At 41.1% G+C, this 20,778-nt stretch overlaps 1 protein-coding gene across 3 annotated transcripts in view; it reads right to left on the reverse strand.

Annotated features, from left to right (window-relative positions):
* Positions 1-16,445, reverse strand: part of slc4a4a (solute carrier family 4 member 4a) — a 62,354-nt gene extending 45,909 nt beyond the window's left edge. Inside the window, exons 1-4 of one of the 3 annotated variants that reach the window (XM_040003541.1) lie at positions 16,302-16,445; positions 15,697-15,794; positions 10,133-10,206; positions 1,565-1,738 (exon numbers count right to left, since the gene is read on the reverse strand). In XM_040003541.1, the coding sequence (XP_039859475.1) occupies positions 1,565-1,738; positions 10,133-10,206; positions 15,697-15,713 (265 nt within the window). In that variant the 5' untranslated portion in view covers positions 15,714-15,794; positions 16,302-16,445. The remainder of the gene's footprint in view (positions 1-1,564; positions 1,739-10,132; positions 10,207-15,696; positions 15,795-16,301) is intronic. The other 2 variants (XM_040003539.1, XM_040003540.1) reach the window with 2 other exon arrangements.
* Positions 16,446-20,778: the final 4,333 nt, after the last annotated feature.

Consider the following 20,778-nt stretch of genomic DNA (forward strand, 5'->3'; position numbering starts at 1 on the left):
TTATACGAGGGCGATCGTGGCTCAAGAGTTGGGAGTTCGTCTTGTAATCGGAAGGTTGCCGGTTCGAGCCCCGGCTCGGACAGTCTCGGTCGTTGTGTCCTTGGGTAAGACACTTCACCCGCTGCCTACTGGTGGTCAGAGGGCCCGGTGGCGCCAGTGTCCGGCAGCCTCGCCTCTGTCAGTGCGCCCCAGGGTGGCTGTGGCTACAATGTAGCTGCCATCACCAGTGTGTGAATGTGTGGATGACTGAACATGTAAAGCGCTTTGCGGTCCTTAGGGACTAAGTAAAGCGCTATATAAATACAGGCCATTTACCATATGAAACATGTATTACTGATTGGTGAGCTATCACTGATGATGAATAATCATAGACTTTAATACATGACACATCCTCTACTTGCAATAAACAAATAAAAACACAAAGCTCTTACTAAACAAACATACCAAAAAAATGAATTCATACACTATAAAAGCCAGTTACAGTTGACTTCAGCCCCATGCTGTTCAATACTCCTAACTGTAATTTAAAAAATATCCCAGAAACCAAAAAAAACACAGTTTTTGCTAAACATGCATGTGGACAGTGACCAGCACCAACCAGATGGGCCGGCTGTAATCTATTCTGTGATTGGATTTATGAAAATCCCTCTCATGGAGTGATGTGTGCACACTGTGAAATCCAGTTTTGGCACACTTTAGTCCTCTTGTCACGTCACGCGCATGCAGGCATGTGTAAAATTGCATCATTCTCTGGAAATGACAGCGGTCTGCCTCATTATACGACTTGGCAGAACACAAGAACATCTTAAGCTGTTTTCACGAGGACTCATCAGCGTTATGATGCTCTGTTTCTCCAAAAACTGCCAGGAGAGTCCCATCTTCACCAAACTGTTCATGCAGTTCGACGAAAACACTGAGCTTCCTTTCAGTTTGTTCACTTGACTAAGTCGTGAGCTTTTCTCTTTGTGACTGAATACATCACTAAAAGTTTCTGGTGCCAGAAGGATTTTAGTCTTACTTGACCTGAAACTTTAACTTGAACACGGCAGTGACCGAGAAAAATGCTGATACCATTAAGAGCTTTGCTTATACTTATGTCACCCAGTATAACCCGCCTCTTCTATTGGTTTCCTCACAACTGGCCAGAGCTGGTTGTCTGAGCATCCACTGATCTCAGCAGCCTGAGGGCATTTTGCACTTTACACTCCTAAGAAGGTTAAGGCAACCAAAAAACAAACACCAGCACATACAACATACATGCTACCGTATACCCAAAACAGACATATTCCTGTCTAAAATTATGACAAAGCCACGGGACGATTCAGCACTACTGCATTCGCGTCTTCACAACCACGACTTCCTAAGAAATTCACTGTCCTCTGTCGAGGCAGACTTGTCACTTAGCAGGACATACAAAGCTATTTCTGGCCACTAAGTGGACTCAGCAACTTTGCTCAGGTCACGCAGAGTCACAGAAGCGTTTTTCTCTGGAAAAGAGAGCAGCCTTCAGCGAAGACAGACGTGAACTCTAATCAGGCCTGACACCGAGTCCATCAGAACTTACTGAGAGGTTTGAGGATGCTGTTGCTGGCCTCGTCGTTGTTTTCTGTCTCCGACTTGTCAAAGACATTCTCCATCAACTTCTCCTTTCTGTCCTTGTGGCCGGTTTTCCGGCGGTGACGCCTCCGACGTCGATAGCTCTTGGGCACGTGCACGCCGATGTAAATGGTGTGGTGACCTGTAAATAAAGCAGAAAGGAAGATGAACTCTGACACGCAACATCCTGACAAATTCACAGCGCCATGATACCGCAAAGACAAACGTCCGAGCTTTCCAGAAATGACAACAAGGCCAGAATATGTATGAAGGCTTGTGCGCTCATAGTCACCCTGTGAATACAGCCCTCAGCTCAACACGTTATAATCATTTAAATGAGGAAAATAGTTACATTGTTATAAAGCATTCAAATAAACCAGATGCACTGTCTGCACTACATACACAGATGTTAAAGCAGTGCTTTTCAAACACCTCATTTAAGGGCTGATAAAAGTTAAAGCATCCCACCATTTTTATTGGTTAGTGAAAACCAGTTATTCAATTTTAGGTTTTTATTTTTGTAATTCAGGTTTGGTTCGGTGGCTTTCCTGAGTGGATTTGTTCGCTTCATGTCAGCTGTTATTTAACAATGCTCAGTTTTAGTTTTATATATTGACATTTGTAGGCATCTTTTTCATTTATATTATATGTCGGGGCATATTTCTCAGAAGTGCAGAGTAGATCTTAGAATACAAACAAGATTTAAAGGTAGGACTTTGAAGTTCATACAATTTTTATGCAATGTTGAGATAAATAAAGCAAATATTGGCACCCAAAAGTGCTGAAGTTCAGGACACATAGCCTAACAGTGGAGCAGATGTGCCTCTGAACTTTTAGATAATACAATTTTAAACTATCAAACATCACTGACAGAAAACTTATTAACCATAATTCTTCATCTCTGATCAACTTCTTATATATTTTCCTGTGTTTCCTAAACACTATTAAACCCCGATGCTTTTGTCCCCATGACAGAACGGAGAAAACCGACTCATAGTGTGTTAAAATATTGACATTTTATTCAATCATCTTCCGGAAGAGAGAGACCCCTGCACAGCTCAAACGCCAGTTGCAAGAGCTCTAACATTAGAATCATAAACTGTGCTTCATATAGGTGTGATTTTGGTACTTTACACATCACACAGTCTCAAACATTGCTTATATGGCAAGTTCCTCATTTCAGTGTCTTATCTATTAATATATCTGTGCACTAAAACTTCCTGTTGTTCAGTCTGGCTGAGCACTTAGTTTGGGAGTCAAAAGCGGCCTTGCTCTACAAGCCTTTATTAAAGTACATAAAACAATATAATGAGCAGATGCACATTAAAAATATTTCTCTTATCCCTAACAACACACCATAGCATTTTAGCATTCTAGCATTTTTCCCAAGCCTGGTTTTTAATCACTACAATAAGAACGACGAGGAAGAAGGACTGAAGTTGACCGTGCACGTTAGCAGCAAAGCTCACTTTGTTTATTTTGCCATCCACCCGTCCAGCCATGTATCCACGTCCACTTATTTACGGTTACAGTTGGGTTATAGCATATCTCGACTGTTTGTTTTTGCTTCAGAATTAATATTCGTTGAGCTCAGCTGCTGGAGACATTAACCTGTGGACTCGATCGGATCTTGACCACTTCTCACCTCAGTTCGAGCTTTCTCACATGGATCAGAGCAGAGCGATGGCACCAGAGCAGCGTAACAGTGGCAGCGGTATGCCATCAAGTCACACTCTGCAGTGAAGCCACCACCGACTGCATGGCTACATCCCTCGTATACAGGCTGACAAGCAGACCATACTGCATGCTAATAACATATTATTTGCATGGATGTGAGGTTCATGCCAGCAGGCTTCGCTGTACATCCACACGTGTGCAGAATAAGGCGAGAAACTTTTACATAAGTTACTGAACTTTAACTTATTACTAATGCGGGTATGTGAGAATTGAAGCCACACGTACCTGAGTGTTACATTGTCAGTTAAATGGTCATAAAATTAGTTTATTAATTTTGAATCTGATCCTGACATACTTTCTTTCATAGCATCAAACATCGGAAGTGCCCCTGAAGCTACTTTAGTGATAACAGAGTAATAATTTAGTTCTGCACGCTTCATTTCTTGCAGTTTCAACAGATTAGTTGGTGTTTAACGCCACTAATACACAAATAATCATGAAAGCCAGTTTACCAAAACTTTACAAAAAACTTTTTTTTGTTTTTCATTTAAGATGTTTATTCTTTGTAGTAAATTAGTAAAAATGTGAATAATAAGAATAATTCTCATCATCTTCCCATCATCTTCTCTCATACCTGCAAACCTTTAACTTAAGCTAATACAATCTGTTTTATATAATCTATTATTTTCACCAGACTTGGGTAAGAAAAAACCCAATAAAAGCAACATCACAGAGCAAACATCAAACGGGCTCCAGGAACAAAAAGCTCTGTGCGATCGGTGTCAAATGTTTCCTTTGGAGCAGGTCGGGCGAAGCTGAGCCAAGCACTGCACATGACCCAACCAGGAAGTGGCTGAACCCCTCAGCACAACAAACAATGACCTCTTAGAAGCACAACAGTGTTCATTATTCACTCGTACCACAACGCCTTGTCTTTTATTTTTAGGGATTCATCTAAATTCAGTGACACCAACAGTTCACAACACCGAGCTGATGCAGGGACGGAGAAAGTCAACAACTGTGAAGGCTTCTGTAAACCAAGGGGACTATTTTAGGTGGTCGGGCGTTGTGCTCCTCTGTCTGTGATCATTTATTACATTTTTCAGATGACGTCCAAACAGAGTGAAGAGCAAATATTACACTGAGCCAGGGGCTGGTCTACAGCTGCCCCCCAACGTTTACCTCCGTCACTTTTAGGAGAGCTTGAGCTCTTTCCTTGGCCCGTCGGGTCGGCTGGATGTGGTTTGTTTAAAACTCTTTTTTTTATTTTTCATCTAAAATGACAGAAATATGCTTCAACACATCTCTGGTCTTCTGTTTTGTTCTCAGAACTAAACTCTGGCTTCCTCCCACAGTCCAAAACATGCAGTTGGTGGGGACAGGTTAATTGGTAACTAAATTACCCACAGGTGTGAATGTGAATGCGAATGGTTGTCTGTCTCTATGCGAGCCCTGCGGCACACTGGCAACCTGTCAAGGGTGAACCTGGCTCTCGCCCTAATGCAGCTGGGATAGGCTCCAGCAGCCTCGTGACCCTGACAAGCATAAGTGGAAGAGAATGGATGGTTGGTTAAAATTCCACACGGAGTGTTGTTATATCAATATTTAAAAACGTCAATGCTGGGTATCTCAAAAACTTGATGTGCTTAATCAGACCACATATCTGAAGTCAGTGTGGGAGGTGGTGAATAAAAAGCATGACAGAAATAAAAACGGAGACAGAGGAAGACAAAACTGGAGACCGAGCCACCATCGCCCACACCTGACCTCCTGCCCTCTGTGCTTTTGGTTCAGCAAAGATGGCACAGCTCCCATGTTTACATGATAACATGCAAACACAAGATTAATCTACAACTCTGGGATCCTGTGCCAAGGAGGGGAAACATCCAAACAGAATTCATGCACTCTAAGAAACGAGCCTTCAGCTAAATGTAAACTCTCGTGACACCCTAAAGTCTTGCCCACCCTAAGGTTTTGTGCGTGGTGCTTGGGGTCTTTGAAAGCAGAACTATTAAATACAGGAAGTCCAGATTGGGAAATGAGAAGGCCTGCTATATGATGGAGGGACGACTGGTGTCATTTACTTTAAATATAGTTTTTACCTTCCTTGGATTCTTGTGTTATGCATTTAGTTAGTTGTTAGATTTAATTACTGCTAAACTAAAGTAACTCTTAAACTGGTGGTTTGGTTGATGCCTCTTTGTATCTTGTTTATCTTGTTTGAACAGCAGCAGTGGGGAGGAAGACCATCATTTTAAAATGAGTAGACTTTTAAGAGAATCATGTTCAAGGAGGGACAGCCATCGACTACGAAAGAGAACTGAGACAAGAGGGACACAGAGAGACAGGGACCAACACAAACCACAGGAGAGTGAAGACAAAGGTTAATGGCATCCCTGCAGTAATGGCACATAAATGCATCAGGAGTGAAAAGAGGGAGTAGAATTCAGTGCATCATGGGAAATCTTCCAGCAGCCTTGGTTACACTAACACGTTTAAGTTACTGTAGCAGCAGATCATTATTGATCAGTTCCTTAGTTTCAGACGGGCAAAAACAGCTGTTACTTCTTTCCAGTCTTCTGGAAAAATATTTTTCCAGCTTTTGCATCCTTTGTGCACAAAATCAGCCCTTCCCCTGCCTCCTTACGGTTCATGTCCATCCATCAATTCTCTTCTTTATCAGTATCAGGGGCTGGAGCCTCGCAGAGGTACCACAGGGTGAGAGGTGGGGTACACTCTAGACAGGGTGCAAATCCGAGGCAGAGCTAACAATGGTTCAAATCTATTTTTAATTATTGATCTGTTATTCATTTATGTTTTTATGCTTGTTTCTCTTATGGAACATGTACAAAAGAAAGGAGAGGAGATGCCAGCATCTGAACAGGAACTCACTTAGCTGCCCGAGTCTGCGTCTCTCCAGCCTAACGTAGCAGGATAAGACCTGCTGTGGGGGAAACCCTGCGATGGAGTCAAAGTCATCAAACTTTTTAAATCTCTTTTTAATCGGCGCATGTATTTTGGGCTGGTGACCACTGAAAATTGTTAAAATGAAATAACTGCCCAGGGGTGCAGGGATGATGCTGGGTGGCAAGACTTGCTTCTAGATGAATTTCTGCGCCGGCATGCTGGTAGTTGTATAGCAGAGCAAGGTAGCTCAGTTTAACATAACACAGGTGGCATAGGAGAAGATAGCTTGAACCCTGACGCAGTCGTAAACAAGCTTTAAATTCAGGTGAGCTTCCATCTTCAGTGTCAAATTAAAATGTAGTGGAAACACAGCCTACCTGGATACATCAGGTGCAATAGGTACAAGGGAAACTAAAACACATTTCAAACACCTGTGTTTGATGAGCAACTTCAAAGTGTCAATAAATGACAATTATGTAATTAAACAATTGGATCAATGGTGGATTTGGAGACTAATGTGGAGATTTTCCTGTTGCTGTGACTCAACATGACAGAAAAGCTGAGACACAGATGGCTGAACAGTAGCTAAAAGAGACAGACGGCGCTAATAAAGAACACAGAGCCATTGCAGCTGAGAGACGAGCGATAAAAACGAGACGCTTGCATAGGCCGAAGCAGAACAAGAAAGGAGGCGGCTGAATGAGAGGACAGCGATGAAGGCGAAGGAATAAAAAAATAGTCAAGTCAAGGAGCTGGAAGGGAAGATTTGCAGGGAGCCAGAGCGGCTTTGTGAAACAACTTCCTGTTCTTTTTTGGGGGGTGGAAGGAGAACTTCTTTTGGGGTTGCCCATGAGCACAAAGTGAATGAAATCTTGTGTTTGCCAGGAGGTTTGTTTAGCTCGCCAGATTTCTGAGGAGAGGCAAGGCTACAGCCAGTTTCCCCAGTAACAGCACTGCTGGGACATTGCCAGACCAGTGGTGGGGGGAGTGGCAGCACACCACACAGCACTGACAGCATACTAATACTCCAGCCTTTAAACGTGTTGTTGATTGTTGGGCTTCTTTGTCAGAAAGAATACAGATTTGTTTTTGCTGACTCAGCAGCAGGAGAGACTAAACAGACTAACTGCTGCTAAAAAGAATGTGATACCTGGACCAAAGCTGCTTTACAGAATCAAAGCGTACAGTGACAGACGTGTCCGGCTGTATGTCGTCTACTTTGGCTCCTCTGACAGAGCAGCACAGAAGGGGAAAACAAAACTCCAGCACTGATTTCACAGTAACAAATACGCATCTTTAAAGTAGATTATTCTGTTGTTTATTCTGGGTCTTGGTTGTTTGAGCTCCTCACCTTAATGAGCCAGGTTTCTTCTCATTGGATGCCACTCACAGACAGAAGGTTTGAATAGCAGGTGGGCGGAGCTTCTGTCCCCAAAGAGTACAATAAGTGGGATATGTAGAAACTGACCTTTTGGATCTCAAAAATGACTTGTTCATGCAGTCAGGTCCATAAATGTTTGGACAATCGCTCGATGCATTTCGACGCCATGACGGGCCGTCGGTCACTCCTTCATTTAATCACTGCTGAAGCTGTTTTTCATTTTTCTTTCACTATTTTGTTTCACTGCTAATTTCACTTCACTTTAATAACATTGCTCCCAATTCCAGCTTCATGTGAAAAGTCTTCTGTGTGTATTGATAATATACATAAAACTCATGAGATTATTATTATCATTACAAGGCTCTAGACTAACTTTTTGCCATGGGCGCACCGGTGCGCCTAACTTGTTAGCATCGCTTAACACCGCAGTTTTACATGTGCACATTTTTCGGGGGGGAAGTTGCAGTCCATACAGACAGTATTCATTTCTAAATTATTAACTAACAAACTTGTGCTTAAAGTGCTTTGTCAATATTGTAGAAAATGTTAAACTTAATCATCATCTCGGCTCCTCTGACGACCTGTTTGCTGTTGCATGCTGCTGACAGGCAGTGGGGAGAGGGGACACTTGGGCATTTATTGCAGCATATAATGTGTTTTCTGGATACACTGGTGTTTTTTCAGTGTTCAGAGGTTGATGGCACCGTGTCAGAGCTGGCTAAAAATATTCTGAATATTGCAGAAAATATTCTGCAATATTCTGTAATTTTGCATAATTTTAAAAAGTTTAAATTTCTTCAGTATTGAACAGCAGAAATGAGGCTTTCTTGTCCGAGGTCATTTAAGTGAAAAAAAATAAAATAAAATAAAAAGCAGCCGACAGCGCTGTAAACAACGGTAGACTGGTGGGTAATAAGAGAATGAATAATACAGAAAACAGAGATTTGAGACGGGAAACTGTTCCTGAAGTACAGAGAGAGATAGAGAGAGAGCTGTGCATGAAGTGTGATTTTTATCGTGGTGGAAGCAAAGCAGCAAAAGTCAGAGGGAATTCATGACGACACTGATCACATGTGAAGCGCAGTTTGCTGCTTCTTGTGCTGCTGGCTCGGTGAATTTTGGTTGGAGAGACAAAACCTGCAAAAAGACGTAAACACAGAGCGGACCCGACACATCAGAATCGCTGAGCTCCGACAGCGTGTCCGTCTACGGGCCGTCGGGTGAGAAAGCCGAGAAAGACAAAGCTGATTCTGATGCGTCGGGTCTGTGTTTACGTCTCTGTGTGGAGTCCGTGTACCTGCTCTCATCTGCTGTTTGGTTGTTGTTGAAATGGTTTTGTGAGCTTTAATCTGAGAATCTGGCGTTTCTGACAAAACACAGTTATGTTTAAAAGTCGATTCAGGATTTAATGAATCGATATCGCTTTATTCAAGCTACTCACCTCCCTCTATCCACCTGCACTTTCAACTGGACCACGGACAATCACAGAGGTCCCGCCCCTGACTATCTCTGATTGGTTTAGTCCACGACAGGGGCAAAATGTGTGTCTGTTGTTGACCACACGGAGAGTTGCAGAGATTTTTATTTATTTTTTGTTACCCGAACAGTTGGTCGCACTGGTGCAACCAAATATTTTTTGGTCGCATTTGCGACCAAATAGGTCGCACTCTAGAGCCCTGCATTATTATTATTATTATTATTATTATTATTATTATTATTATGTTGACAGCTTTCATTATTGAACAGGTTTATAGTTTTGTAACCACGGGTTAGGTGGCTCTTACATTCCTTGACTCCAGGTGTATTTGTCAGTGTTGGGAAGATTGGTCTTACTTTGTGCAGCTAGTTCACAGCATGAACTTAAATTACTTAAATATACCCCAGTGTCTCATTAGTGGCCCTGGGCAACACAAAACAATAGCAAGAGTCTGCGGTGGATCGCATGCCATACTTTGAAGTTCCTGGATTTAAAGTATTTAAGATTTACTTCATTTCAAATTTAAAATCAGCTTTCATGTATAAATATTTTTACAGTTCGTCTGTTACAGACACAATCTAAACTGTAAAAAAAACAAAAGGCCTTGGCTGCCTGTAATCCTAAATGAGCGCAGAGAGCAGAATGCAGCTCATTCTAAAGTTTTAAAGCTGTTAACTGGCGCATGTTAAAGACGGCAATGCTGAAAGGTTTTCCTGTTCCTGTCCGCTGTCCTGTAGGTCAGGATTAGTGAGGTAAACACAGCGTCACGCGCTCTGTGGTCCACATCTTTCTCCTGCCAGCTCGCTGAATAGCTGAGCATCAGGTTGTACATGCAGGAAGTAGAAACTGGCAGTTTTGAAAAGGCTAAACGACCTCCCTGTGTTTTGGGACTTCTTAAAAAAATTATATACATATATATATAAAATTCTGTTTTCTTGGTTAACTATTGTTTCTAGGCAAATTGGGCTTGTTTTTACTTCAGAACCTGAGGAACCTCTCAGAAGTTTTAAAAACTGGGAAAAATCTATTTTATTTCTTTTTTTTTTTTTTAGGCAGCTACATAGAAGAACTAAAGAGCAACAGGTAAAACTTACCTTCTACTTCCTCTTCATCACAAAGGTGCTTGAGTAAGGATGCCCCGCGGTCCAGCACCGCCTCATCCTCCATCCTGTAGTAGTAAAAAAGGAAGAAAGACTGTTCACACTTTTCCTCCAGCGACAGCGTGGAGCCATAGCGCTTGGGCTCGTTCACTTGCAGTAAGTTCGGACTGGGGTTCAGTCTGGTGCTGCTGGTGGCGCTCATCTCCACCCATCAAAGGCTCCAGAGTTACAGCGCCTTGAGATGTAATTTTCAGCAAGCAAACTATCCGAACTTAGAGAACACGCGTCGTCCTTCCGGAGGACAAAGTGTGCAGTCGGTAAGTGTGGTGTAATGGATTTAATCTAGAAGAGGGGGGTGAGGGGAGGACAGGAAGTCCTCTAATTGAGTACGATGTCCAGAGTGTCCACGCTGGACATGCGCGAAAAAATGTCCGACTGACCGAGACTTAAACCCGGTAAAATCCGGATGTGACTTTGGCTTCACTTGACTTTGATTAGAAACAGAATCAAGGTGAAAAACCATCAAAGGGAGCGTCAATAAATGTTGTGTCTAATCAGTTACACGCCCCCACATTACAAAGCCTCTCCATCTGTTTGGTAATGCCTGCCAGCCCCCCCTCCATCACCCTCCACCCAAGAAACAAGTGGGCCATCACATGTCTGTATACTCATCCTCCCTTACAGGATTACACCAGCTTTACTTAAGTGACATCACACTCACACAAGCCCGTAAGAGGCTGGCGTGCCGGCGCCTCCGCCACTCTCCAAGAACCGCACAAACGTAACGTTACCTCCAACGGGCCGAACTGTTTCCCAACAAACATTGACAGTAAAAAAGGATTCAAATGTCTCTACAGGCTGACTTGCCTTGAAGGTAACAACAGGTTTTGCCTTCTAGATTTTATACTGATCTTTACAGTATGTACTGCCAGTTATGCAAGACGAGCAACAGCAGAAATAAAAACGTTGCTGTCTTTAACCTCAAATCTCTGTTTTTTTGGGGGGGTTTTTTTTTTACACACACACAAAAACATTCACAGTTATAAGTTCCAGATCTTCCTCATAATTCACAAGCGTCCTCACACCCTCGTTTGTCCTACAGTGTGCTTTTCTTCCTGGTAAAAACTTTGATGTCGTTTGTTTTAATCAAAAGATTTCTGAGTATTTTTTTCCAGGACAATTCTTTTGTGTGCATGTCGTTCTGTCTGTTAACACGACCGATCGAAGACTTTTGAACTGATAAAATTAAGTAAGGGTGCAGAATTCGGTCGTTTTAACAGTCTATTAAAATTCGCTTTTCATCACCAAGATCTTCAAGGTTCACTTAATGATTTTTTCAGTTGAAAAGTGACAGAAAGCCTGTGCCAAACATCAGGTGCAGGGGCCAGAATTGGCCCATCAAAGACTCCAACCTGGGCCACTGAGCGGCTTAGGAAAACATGAAGGAGGACATGAATTTTAAACCTGTATTTTCAAGTTTTACAGTTTTTCTTGCTGGTGACTCCCCGTCCAATACCAAAGCAAAAAAGTTGGATAACAATTAAATACCAGAAAGTGCACTGCCTACTATAGAACTGTCAGTTCACTGTAAAAATCATGTAAAAATTAAATATTCTGTCAATTAATAAAAAGTTTCTGGATGCCCCGCCCTTAACCTGCTTCAGGTGGAGGCCACTTCCTGTTATAACTGGCTTTTTCTTTGCCGTTGTTTGTGCTGCTCAAAAGGGAAAGTCTCTGTGGGAGTTTTCTGTCTAACATTGGACAGACTATGTGACACATCTTGTTGTGATTGTTGGGAATTGGTGCCTTCGTTCCATGCATTTAGTTTGCATGATAAACAGGATGGAAACAGATGATAAAAGCATGACATAATGCTTTCCTTAAACACAAATCTTTCCTCATCAGTTCAGTCAGATTCTGAATCTTTTTAAGCCCTTAAAAAGCTTCAAGTTCAAATAAAACATCTGCTGCTGTGAAAACAGCACCAGTCATTTTAGAGGTTTTAATGCAGACACAGACTGTTTCATGTGTTTTGCAAAAAAACTGTCCAATTTTTTCCAATCTGTCTGCAGAATTTAAAAGCCTCCTAACTGTTACCTGCAAAGCAATAAAATATTGAATTCATTTAACATCCGTTTCTTCCACTAATTAATTGATTATAAAGAAAAAAGAAAATGTCTGAAATCTCTTCTTGCAGCTTTTCAAATAGGATTTCTTGCCTTTTCTGCACATCAACGAAACGTTGTCGAAAGGTCAGAGTGACATTTGAAAAGATTATGAGGCGTTCTTTGAGAAATCTATTTCTACTCAGTTTCTAACCAAAAGAACAAACACGCTAAAAGATGAGAAAACACTAACAAGCTCATTTTCTTTAAGTTAGCAGCATTGTTTCAGCGGGGCATACTTTCAGATCGAACGTTTAAGGTGTTGTAAACAGGCGTACATAAAACAGGCGCTCTGTAGACGTCGTTTTGATCTACTGGAAATGAAAGCACTTTTTTCTGTAACAGTAATCTTAAAAAATGATCAGCAGAGCCTCAGGTAACGGACGTTGAAGCCCCCAAGACAGGAAATAAATTAATGATCTACATTTGGTTATTCTGTGTATTTAGGCAATATCAGATAAATAACAACAGCATCTATCAGGACGTCTTCAACATTTTGAGGGGTTTAGGTCACAGAAGGTTTGACAGTTTGGGGATGAGAGGGCTCAGAGGGTAAAGGTCAGCTACAGAACTGTCAGGAGACTCATTAATGTGTTGTGCTGTGTAATTATCATGCATATAAAATAACATGTTTACTTTTTCTCTTGTTAGGCAAAGTTATAAAGCCAGTGCAGGAAGAAGTGTGTGTTTGCAACAATCCACCAAATGATCTGAGTTACAGAGTCTCTTATCCAGGATTTGGTGATATTACCTAATATTCAGATAAAGGCTGTGTGATGGGCTCCTTCGCCATCCTTTTCTGCCTGTCTGTGTGTCTCGCCACAGGTATTGCAGAGAAGTTGTTATTTGTTCTCAATCAAGACGCCAGCACACCTGGGCGCAGTGCACCTGTGCCTCACAGCAGCCTTCAGACTTCAGTTCCTGTGGTGCTCTCTTCCCTGAGACACTGCTTCAGCGTTTGCTTGCTCCTGACTGCACTAACTACACATGCACACTGGTTGATTTAACTTCCTATATTTCTTTAATTTAGCATAAACTGTTTCTTAATTGGTGCCCTTTGCCATGCCCATGCAGCCTGGTTTGTGGTTTTACCGGTTAAAGAACAAACTGGAGTTTTGATGTGCCTGAGTCAACTTCTTAAGAGCTTTAAAATAACACTAAGTTTCAGTCACAGCTAAAGCTGTGGTTTTGTATCTCTGCACTTCACTGGTTTTCCTGCTAATGCTGCCGTTCCCACTTCCTTCATTGCCACCTATGGAACAACCAAGGACATAACATGCAAAACTCCATTCGGCCTCGGCTGACCGCCCACACATGCCTGCACTAAATTTAACATAAGAGAAGAAGAAACGACCTCGTGTTATAAAAAACTAAAAACTCTGTCTTGTATCTGCTTCTACCCTAACTCTAGAGTTTTAAGAGGTAAAGGTTTAATAGATATCTGGCTTCATATTTTGTGTGCATGATATGAAACCAAAACCTTTGAGCCTCACCTTTTAGTACTGGGTTAAACATAATCTGACAGATTTAAAGTGCATAATGAAAAACAAGCAATCCAAACATTCACTGATTCCTCTGCTGAAAGGATGTGGTGTTTTTTTCTGCACAGTCTTAACTTATCAGACTTTTCCAAGTTGACTTAAAGACCAGTCTCATGTCATGTGATCTCATGAGTTCATAAAGGTACATGCTTTGCATCTTCTGTCATATGCTTTGCTATTTAGAAACACGAGTCTTATTGTATTTAACAAGTGAGTGACTTATAGTTCATAATGAACTCATTTAAACCAAAAGTGACAGGCAGAGTCTGATTCCAGTCAAGTTTATAGTAAGAAATCATCTTTGTAAAAAGAATGTGTGGCGGCTTATGAGACCAAAAGGGGTAAAAAAAAATATTACCAAAAAGTGCAGAAGACGATACACTTCGTCCACCTTTACATAACTTTTATTGGGCAGCACTTCAACAGATGTTCCTTCTTTCATACAACAAAAGTTCAGGACTTGACCTTGAACCTGATCTGCTCCGAGTCTGCTGCTAACATAGAAAGCTTTCCACTACCTTTGCTTTTAATGGAAGTTCTGCTAAAATAATGCTATGCTAGCTCTCCAGTTAGAACAAATGGAGAATAAACACACCTAAAATGCAAATCACATGAACCCTTATGCAAGTTTCATTAATCAATAATTGACACTTTGCATATGTTAAAGATTAGTAACTAAACCTTGAAACAACCCTATTAAAACTGTACAAGCAATCAGAACCTAGAGGGCTGTAACTTTGCACTTACATTAGTGCAATCTGTCCCTTCACAGATAACTTATCAGTCTCTCTGTCTTCACTACAACCTGCATGTAGCGTGCACTCTCTGTCTGTGTCTCCAAACCATGGAAACATCAAACAGCCTAAAGGCATCCACGTTGTGTTGTGGCTGACGGCATCTGCTCACGTGAGATGTGAAAAAATGCATGCAGGTCATGTATCGAGTATCTCTGACCTCTGGTCAGATTTGTAAAGGAAAATCTCCCTACAACAACTAACAACAACTAACAACAACTAACAACAACTAGGGCGAAGTGAAAGTCATCACGCTGAAAGCCAAAAGGGTGGTTGTGCGCACAGTAAAAGGATAGTTTTTTGGCAGCTATCACACCTGAAGGTTCAAGTGTGGTGTCTAAATAAACGCAGGTGCTGATGGATGTTGAAATTATGGCTCCAATCTTTGTGATGGAACAAACAAAAGATATTCAGACACTTTTTCTGATTCATTTTTGATCAGATTGATTACCTGTAATAAGCTTTGCTTTTATCGTCTCTGTGTTCTTCTTTCTTCGTTGTGTTCTTTACTGGGTTTCTAATTGCAACCTTGAAAAACCCCATCATAAAGCCGCAGCAAGATCTGGGTTTCTACAGTTATTTCAAAAACCTTCCAAGTGTTTTTAAAATGCAAAGATAGATCAATATATCCAATATATTCTGTGATTAATATTTATCAGAGTAATATAGGCAGTGTGTTTAAAGTAGCTTCACCATCCAAACAATTGCACGTTAGGTGACAGAATCCATGTGTGTCAGAGCTTACACTTTCACATCTTTAAACCTAAACTGACCTTAAAGGGCTGGGCCTTTGTTAATGGACGACTGTCCTGCCTCGACATGTGATATTTATTATGAGAGCTACGCTCAAATTGACAGGTTTCCTATTTTAAATGAATCTGAAAGGCAGAGACTAAAAGAACAAATTAAACGCCTGTTTTTACGCTTTTACTTTTTAAATCAAAACATCGTAATTGCTCACAAGTATCAGCAGCTTTTTTTCACACACGTGTGAATCAATCTTAATATATAAAATGTCTTAACTATGCTGTGAAAAAGCGTCTGACGGGATCACTTACTTCTTGGTGCCACTCATCTCTTCAGCGTGCGATAAATCTCCTTGCTGAATATGCTGAGTAGAGCGGATCAGAGGAGCGAGCGGCTGCTGATGTTTGACCTGACAAAGTAACACAGAGAGGTGATTTCCCTGCTTTCACGGGCAAGTCTTACACACAGGAATCACAGCAATGTGCTACATGTGCTGCTGCCGCTGTAAAAGTTTAGCAAAGGTTGGACTTAAAATCACAACGCAGGAAAAATGCAACATATGGTGCTGACATTCACACCGAAAGATCAAACAAGCGGACTTCATTAACTTTGCACTTGTGTGCAGACCCTTTGGCTCCCAGAAAACACCATCAAATCAAGTTGAACGAGCAAACGGCCTGACCAAAACAACAGCTGCGCATTTTACGCGCAGCCCACTCTTGAGTATTGTGATAATTTACCAAGTTGAGCATATAAAGTCACAAAAAGCAAGAAAAGGTCTACCGGCTCCTGAAGACACCTGCAGAAAACTGAAAAGAAAACAAAGCTGATTTCGTACCAAGGCGTCTTTTTACGCATCTACACGAGGCCGGAACACGTTCCGCTGTCCAAAGTGAAACTGGAGCTGCGGACTTACCTCTGTGTTATTGATCTTTGGCTTTGTGTCTTTGGTTCTTATTGTCCCTCCTTCGCTGGCATGCAGATAAGAGGTACTGCTCCCACTTCTTAGAGTAAGTTTGAATGTGGCATTGTGACAGCAGCTGCGCTCAGCGTGCAGCCTCTATCTCCTGGACCATCCTTCCTTCAACGCCACTCCTCCGGTGGGAGGTCAAACTGCCCCTCCGCTGCACCGTCCTGTTTTTCTCCCAGCTTTGTTTTTGCTCCAGCTGAACCATTGCGCGGTTTGACCGCGCGGGCACGATGTTGGAACGCACGCGGATATTCGCAGTAAAGTCTGTCCGAACTAAAAATCACGCACAAAAAGAGCGACATTGGATTTAAATCATTCAATTAGATACTCCGAAATTAGTAAATACTTCAAAATCTGGTAATCTGTACTTTCTGAAATCACGTTTAACTTATTACTATTGGACATACTTTTGGATGCTTTCATCAGGCACTTGCAGAGGGGGGTAGTAGAGCACCTGCCCCTTTCCTGATGGATGCCCCAAGTTTTTTTTTTTTTAGGGTTTGCACAGAGTGGATAGTCAAACAAACTGGATCCTCATAAATGCATTCTTTTATATTTATTTATTTATTTTGTCCTTATTACTTTAATATTATAGCACTAGGAATAAATCCTATGGGAAGGATTCTGGATCAGCAACATCATGCAAACTTTTGACCATAGTACGTACAGTATATACTATAAAATGTCACTGTATGTGCATGTGTCTGTGCGTGTTTTATGTGTATATTTTTAAAGTTATTACTCAAGTATAAAAACAATTATAAACACAACTGCAATGTTTTATAACATTTCTATCATTACTTTATTATGGATTAAGTGCAAGGTTGTTAACTGTGGATAATGAAATCATTTTAGCTTTGAGCCCCCCGCCCCTTCAAACATCTCTGCACGGCCCTGGCTTTCATTAGATGCCGGTAATGTCCAGCATAGCTGCAGCTTCTAAAGAGGACACCTGCTGAAACTGCTTAGTTCTGCAGCTATAGAGCGCCATCTGTTGGAAGAAATATTGCAAGATTGGCTGAGTCGACCTTCTTACTTGGCTGTAATATCAGCATTATCATCACCAGCTGCAGTAAATGGAAAGTAAGTTTCATGCCATGGCTGAAAAAAAAGGGTTTTTGTTATTTTTGCTGAAGGTTCTTTTTTTACCGGAGTCTTCCTCACACTATGAAATTATTAATTATAGCTTACCCTGTTATAAAAATAATAGTTGTTTGTGGTGTCTTGGTTTGAGCCACTGTTAAAGTTTTCTTTCCTTTTTTAGGATCCTAAAGTCTCCCATTCTAAATCAAAACTCTTATCTTATCATCTGCTGTGGTTCAGAAAACTGTTCACTAAGGTCTTTTCTTGGTTTGCAACCCACGTAACAGTTAAATACACCAAATACTTGCAATGTTAAAGTAAGACAATAGCTCGAGTGACTCAAACTGTCACTGTCCTACATCAGCAACATAGCCCAGCAGGTCAGTTTGCTCAGGAATAGCTTGAGGGTCAAGTCTTGACCCATCTTTGCCAGATCCCAAAGGAGCATCTGTGGGATGTGGCAGCACAGACCGAATCCAAGGTGGGCCACGCTGCAAAACCACAGTATCCAAAAGATGTGCTGTCAACCACCTGGTCCCAGCAGCACTGATAAAACTGAGGTCTCCTGTCCTTGAGATGACAGGCGACAGCTGGTTTGAAGCGATAAGGCAGACATTAAGTGTGGACTCAGTGCATCCTTGAACATTTAGCTTTGCATCCCTCCCAAATTCTTTCGGACTAAAGAATCATTGATAACCAAAATGGTTTCCAGAGACAATAAAGCTACTGAGAGCAGGAAATCCATCAGCACCAAGTTTCAATTGTGCACATTTAAGAAAAAAAAGGCAGAACAAACTGGTTAATGTTTCCAGACTATTTATGCAGAATCTGGTGGCCAGCCATGGGGTAAAAGGAGTTTTATTAACATTCCACACAGACCTGACTTTCCAGGAAAAGGTGAATATTTAATTTGGAAATAGAGAAACAATTGTCATCAGTCACCTTTGCCAGTTTTTGTCGGTGTAAAAACAAAACTAGGGACAAGTTGAAATTGTTAACTAAGGCAGACATAAGGTGTGGATTCAGTCCTTGAACATTTAGCTTTGTATCCCTCTGAGTAAAACTTTCAAAATACACAACTCGAAATCTCTAATTATTAAGTCAAATTGTGATGTTAGCCCGAATATAGATTTTTATGGCAAAAAAAAACATGTTGTCAGTGGCACAAACAAACTTCCATACTAAACAGGAATTTTAATATAAGTGTTGAATGTTTCTGCCTCAGCCAGGTCATTTCTATACAAATGAGTCTGCAGGTATTGGGCTTCTGACATTTAACATTTTCTCTATTTCATTTCCGTTGTCCATAAACGGCAGCAGATTCTGACAGCATAAACTTCCACAGGTAATAATCATTTACTTACTTATAACTTTTTTGTTTTGTTTTTTGAAAATATTTCCTCAGAATTAAGCAGCGATTCAAACAATTCTGCCTTAATAAACTCATGTTTATATCAAACTGTTATCAGCTTAAACTTTCATGCTGTCCAGGTTTTAACACCAATACTGTAAGTTTTTGTAAATGTATCTTATGTGGAAATTATTTTAACGAACACTCGGGAATAAAAGCATCATTCAGACAATCAGCAGATCAACAGATTGTAGCATTAAGCCAAAAGCATTAAAGCATCTTGTTTAATTGTTATCAGCATGATCTGTATAACACTAATATCAAATGAGGTGTATTAAGTCTCCAGATAATAACGTATGTGTGTGTTAGCTCACACCAGTAGCTCCTGTGTTTCCCATTTGTTTTACTGGCTGTGTGATAAAAATATTTATGGGAAATGATTTATGATGGACGACCAAGCAAACATCCACTTGTGCGAATTTAATTCAAATTTTGCATGTACACAGTGAAGACTTCACTATTCAGAGCAGAGTGCACACCACTGTTTATGGCACACTTACGGAGAAACTGTAGGAAAGTTTATGGAAAGTAGCTTCTAATGCCATGAGGTTATTATTGAAGTGACCTGTGTGGCTCAGAGCAGGTTAAATGTTTGTTGCTGCTGGAGTCAGTACATTCAGTGCCTTATTAAGAAGTCTCCCTCCATCCATCAACACTTGTGAGAATGAGATGAATGTGGGCTCAACAAGTATGAAGTCTTATATCTGTCTCCACTGTGGACACTGGTCCAGGTGCCTCTTAACGTGGCTTTTGTATTGTTTTATGAGACTGTTTGTTTTTCTGGACCATGAGTCTGAAGTAAAGCTTGGTTGAGACTATTTACTAAATTAAACTCAGGGCCAAACACACTGTGAGGGTTCGTGATCACTGGTGAATCCAATTAGCCCTGATGTCTAATGTGTTTGTAGCTTTGTGTTTCTGCCTGTCCCAAAGTCCATGGTGCTTGTAGCTCTGCTTTCATCTCCACCAACTCCAGTTTTGCTAACCTTTTTAGCTTCAGTGGAATCAGTGGGTTTACTTGCCCTTGTTTGATAAAGAAACATTTTACTTTCAGCTGCTGGTTCAGGTTTCATTAGACAGAATAGAACAAGTCATCAAATCAAAGGAATGAATTCAAAGGGTCCAAGAAGCTGCACAGAGCTGCAGAAAACACTTACTAGCCTATTTTTAATATGCTTCAATGAAACGCTGAAAGTTTATTTCAAATTATTTGCGTATCAGTTGCCACATTGTTATTTGAATAAGGTAGGGTGGGCTATTCTTTCAGGTAGTTCAATAGAAATTGTAATGCAAAGCTGCAATAAGATATTCTAGGTGTTTAAATGTTCTTGCGCTGAAAAAGTCCATCCATCCATCTTCTGCTGCTTATCTAGGGCAGAAGTCTAAACAAAGAAGTTGGGACTTCACTCTCCCCAGCCACCTTCCACCTTTGGCATTCCCAAACCAGCTGTGGGACATGATCTCTCTGTAGGTCTCTCACAGACCACCAATCTAAATGCACTTATGCTCAAATACAATGTTTTTCTTTATGAGCAAGACCACTTGATCAAGCCTTCTTTGCCAGTCACACTCCACAGGTCTCACTGTCATTGCTCACATGAGTGCTGAAGTCCTCGAGCAGGACAGTAGAGTCCCAAGCAGAGATGCCTTCAAGCATGCTGCCCATGCACAAGTCATGGAAAGTGCTGTTTAGAGTCAGAGTCACACGTGTGCACCATTTCTCAAAGGCATAGAAACATTGTCAATGGTCGTAGGGAAGATGTGTCATCGTGCTTGTATTGTCCTTTTTCCCCACTTTACTGGGAATCCTTAACTGCTTTCTGGAAACTTAAACTTGGTTGCTGTATAACCTGTGATTGTTCTCAGAGCTCGTATTTGTCACCTTTAGCCTCTTTACCTATATGCAAAAACAAGAGAATAATATTTAAC

This window comes from Simochromis diagramma, unplaced genomic scaffold (assembly GCF_900408965.1).
Source record: "Simochromis diagramma unplaced genomic scaffold, fSimDia1.1 OVJJ01000583.1, whole genome shotgun sequence".
Taxonomy (NCBI): Eukaryota; Metazoa; Chordata; class Actinopteri; order Cichliformes; family Cichlidae; genus Simochromis; species Simochromis diagramma.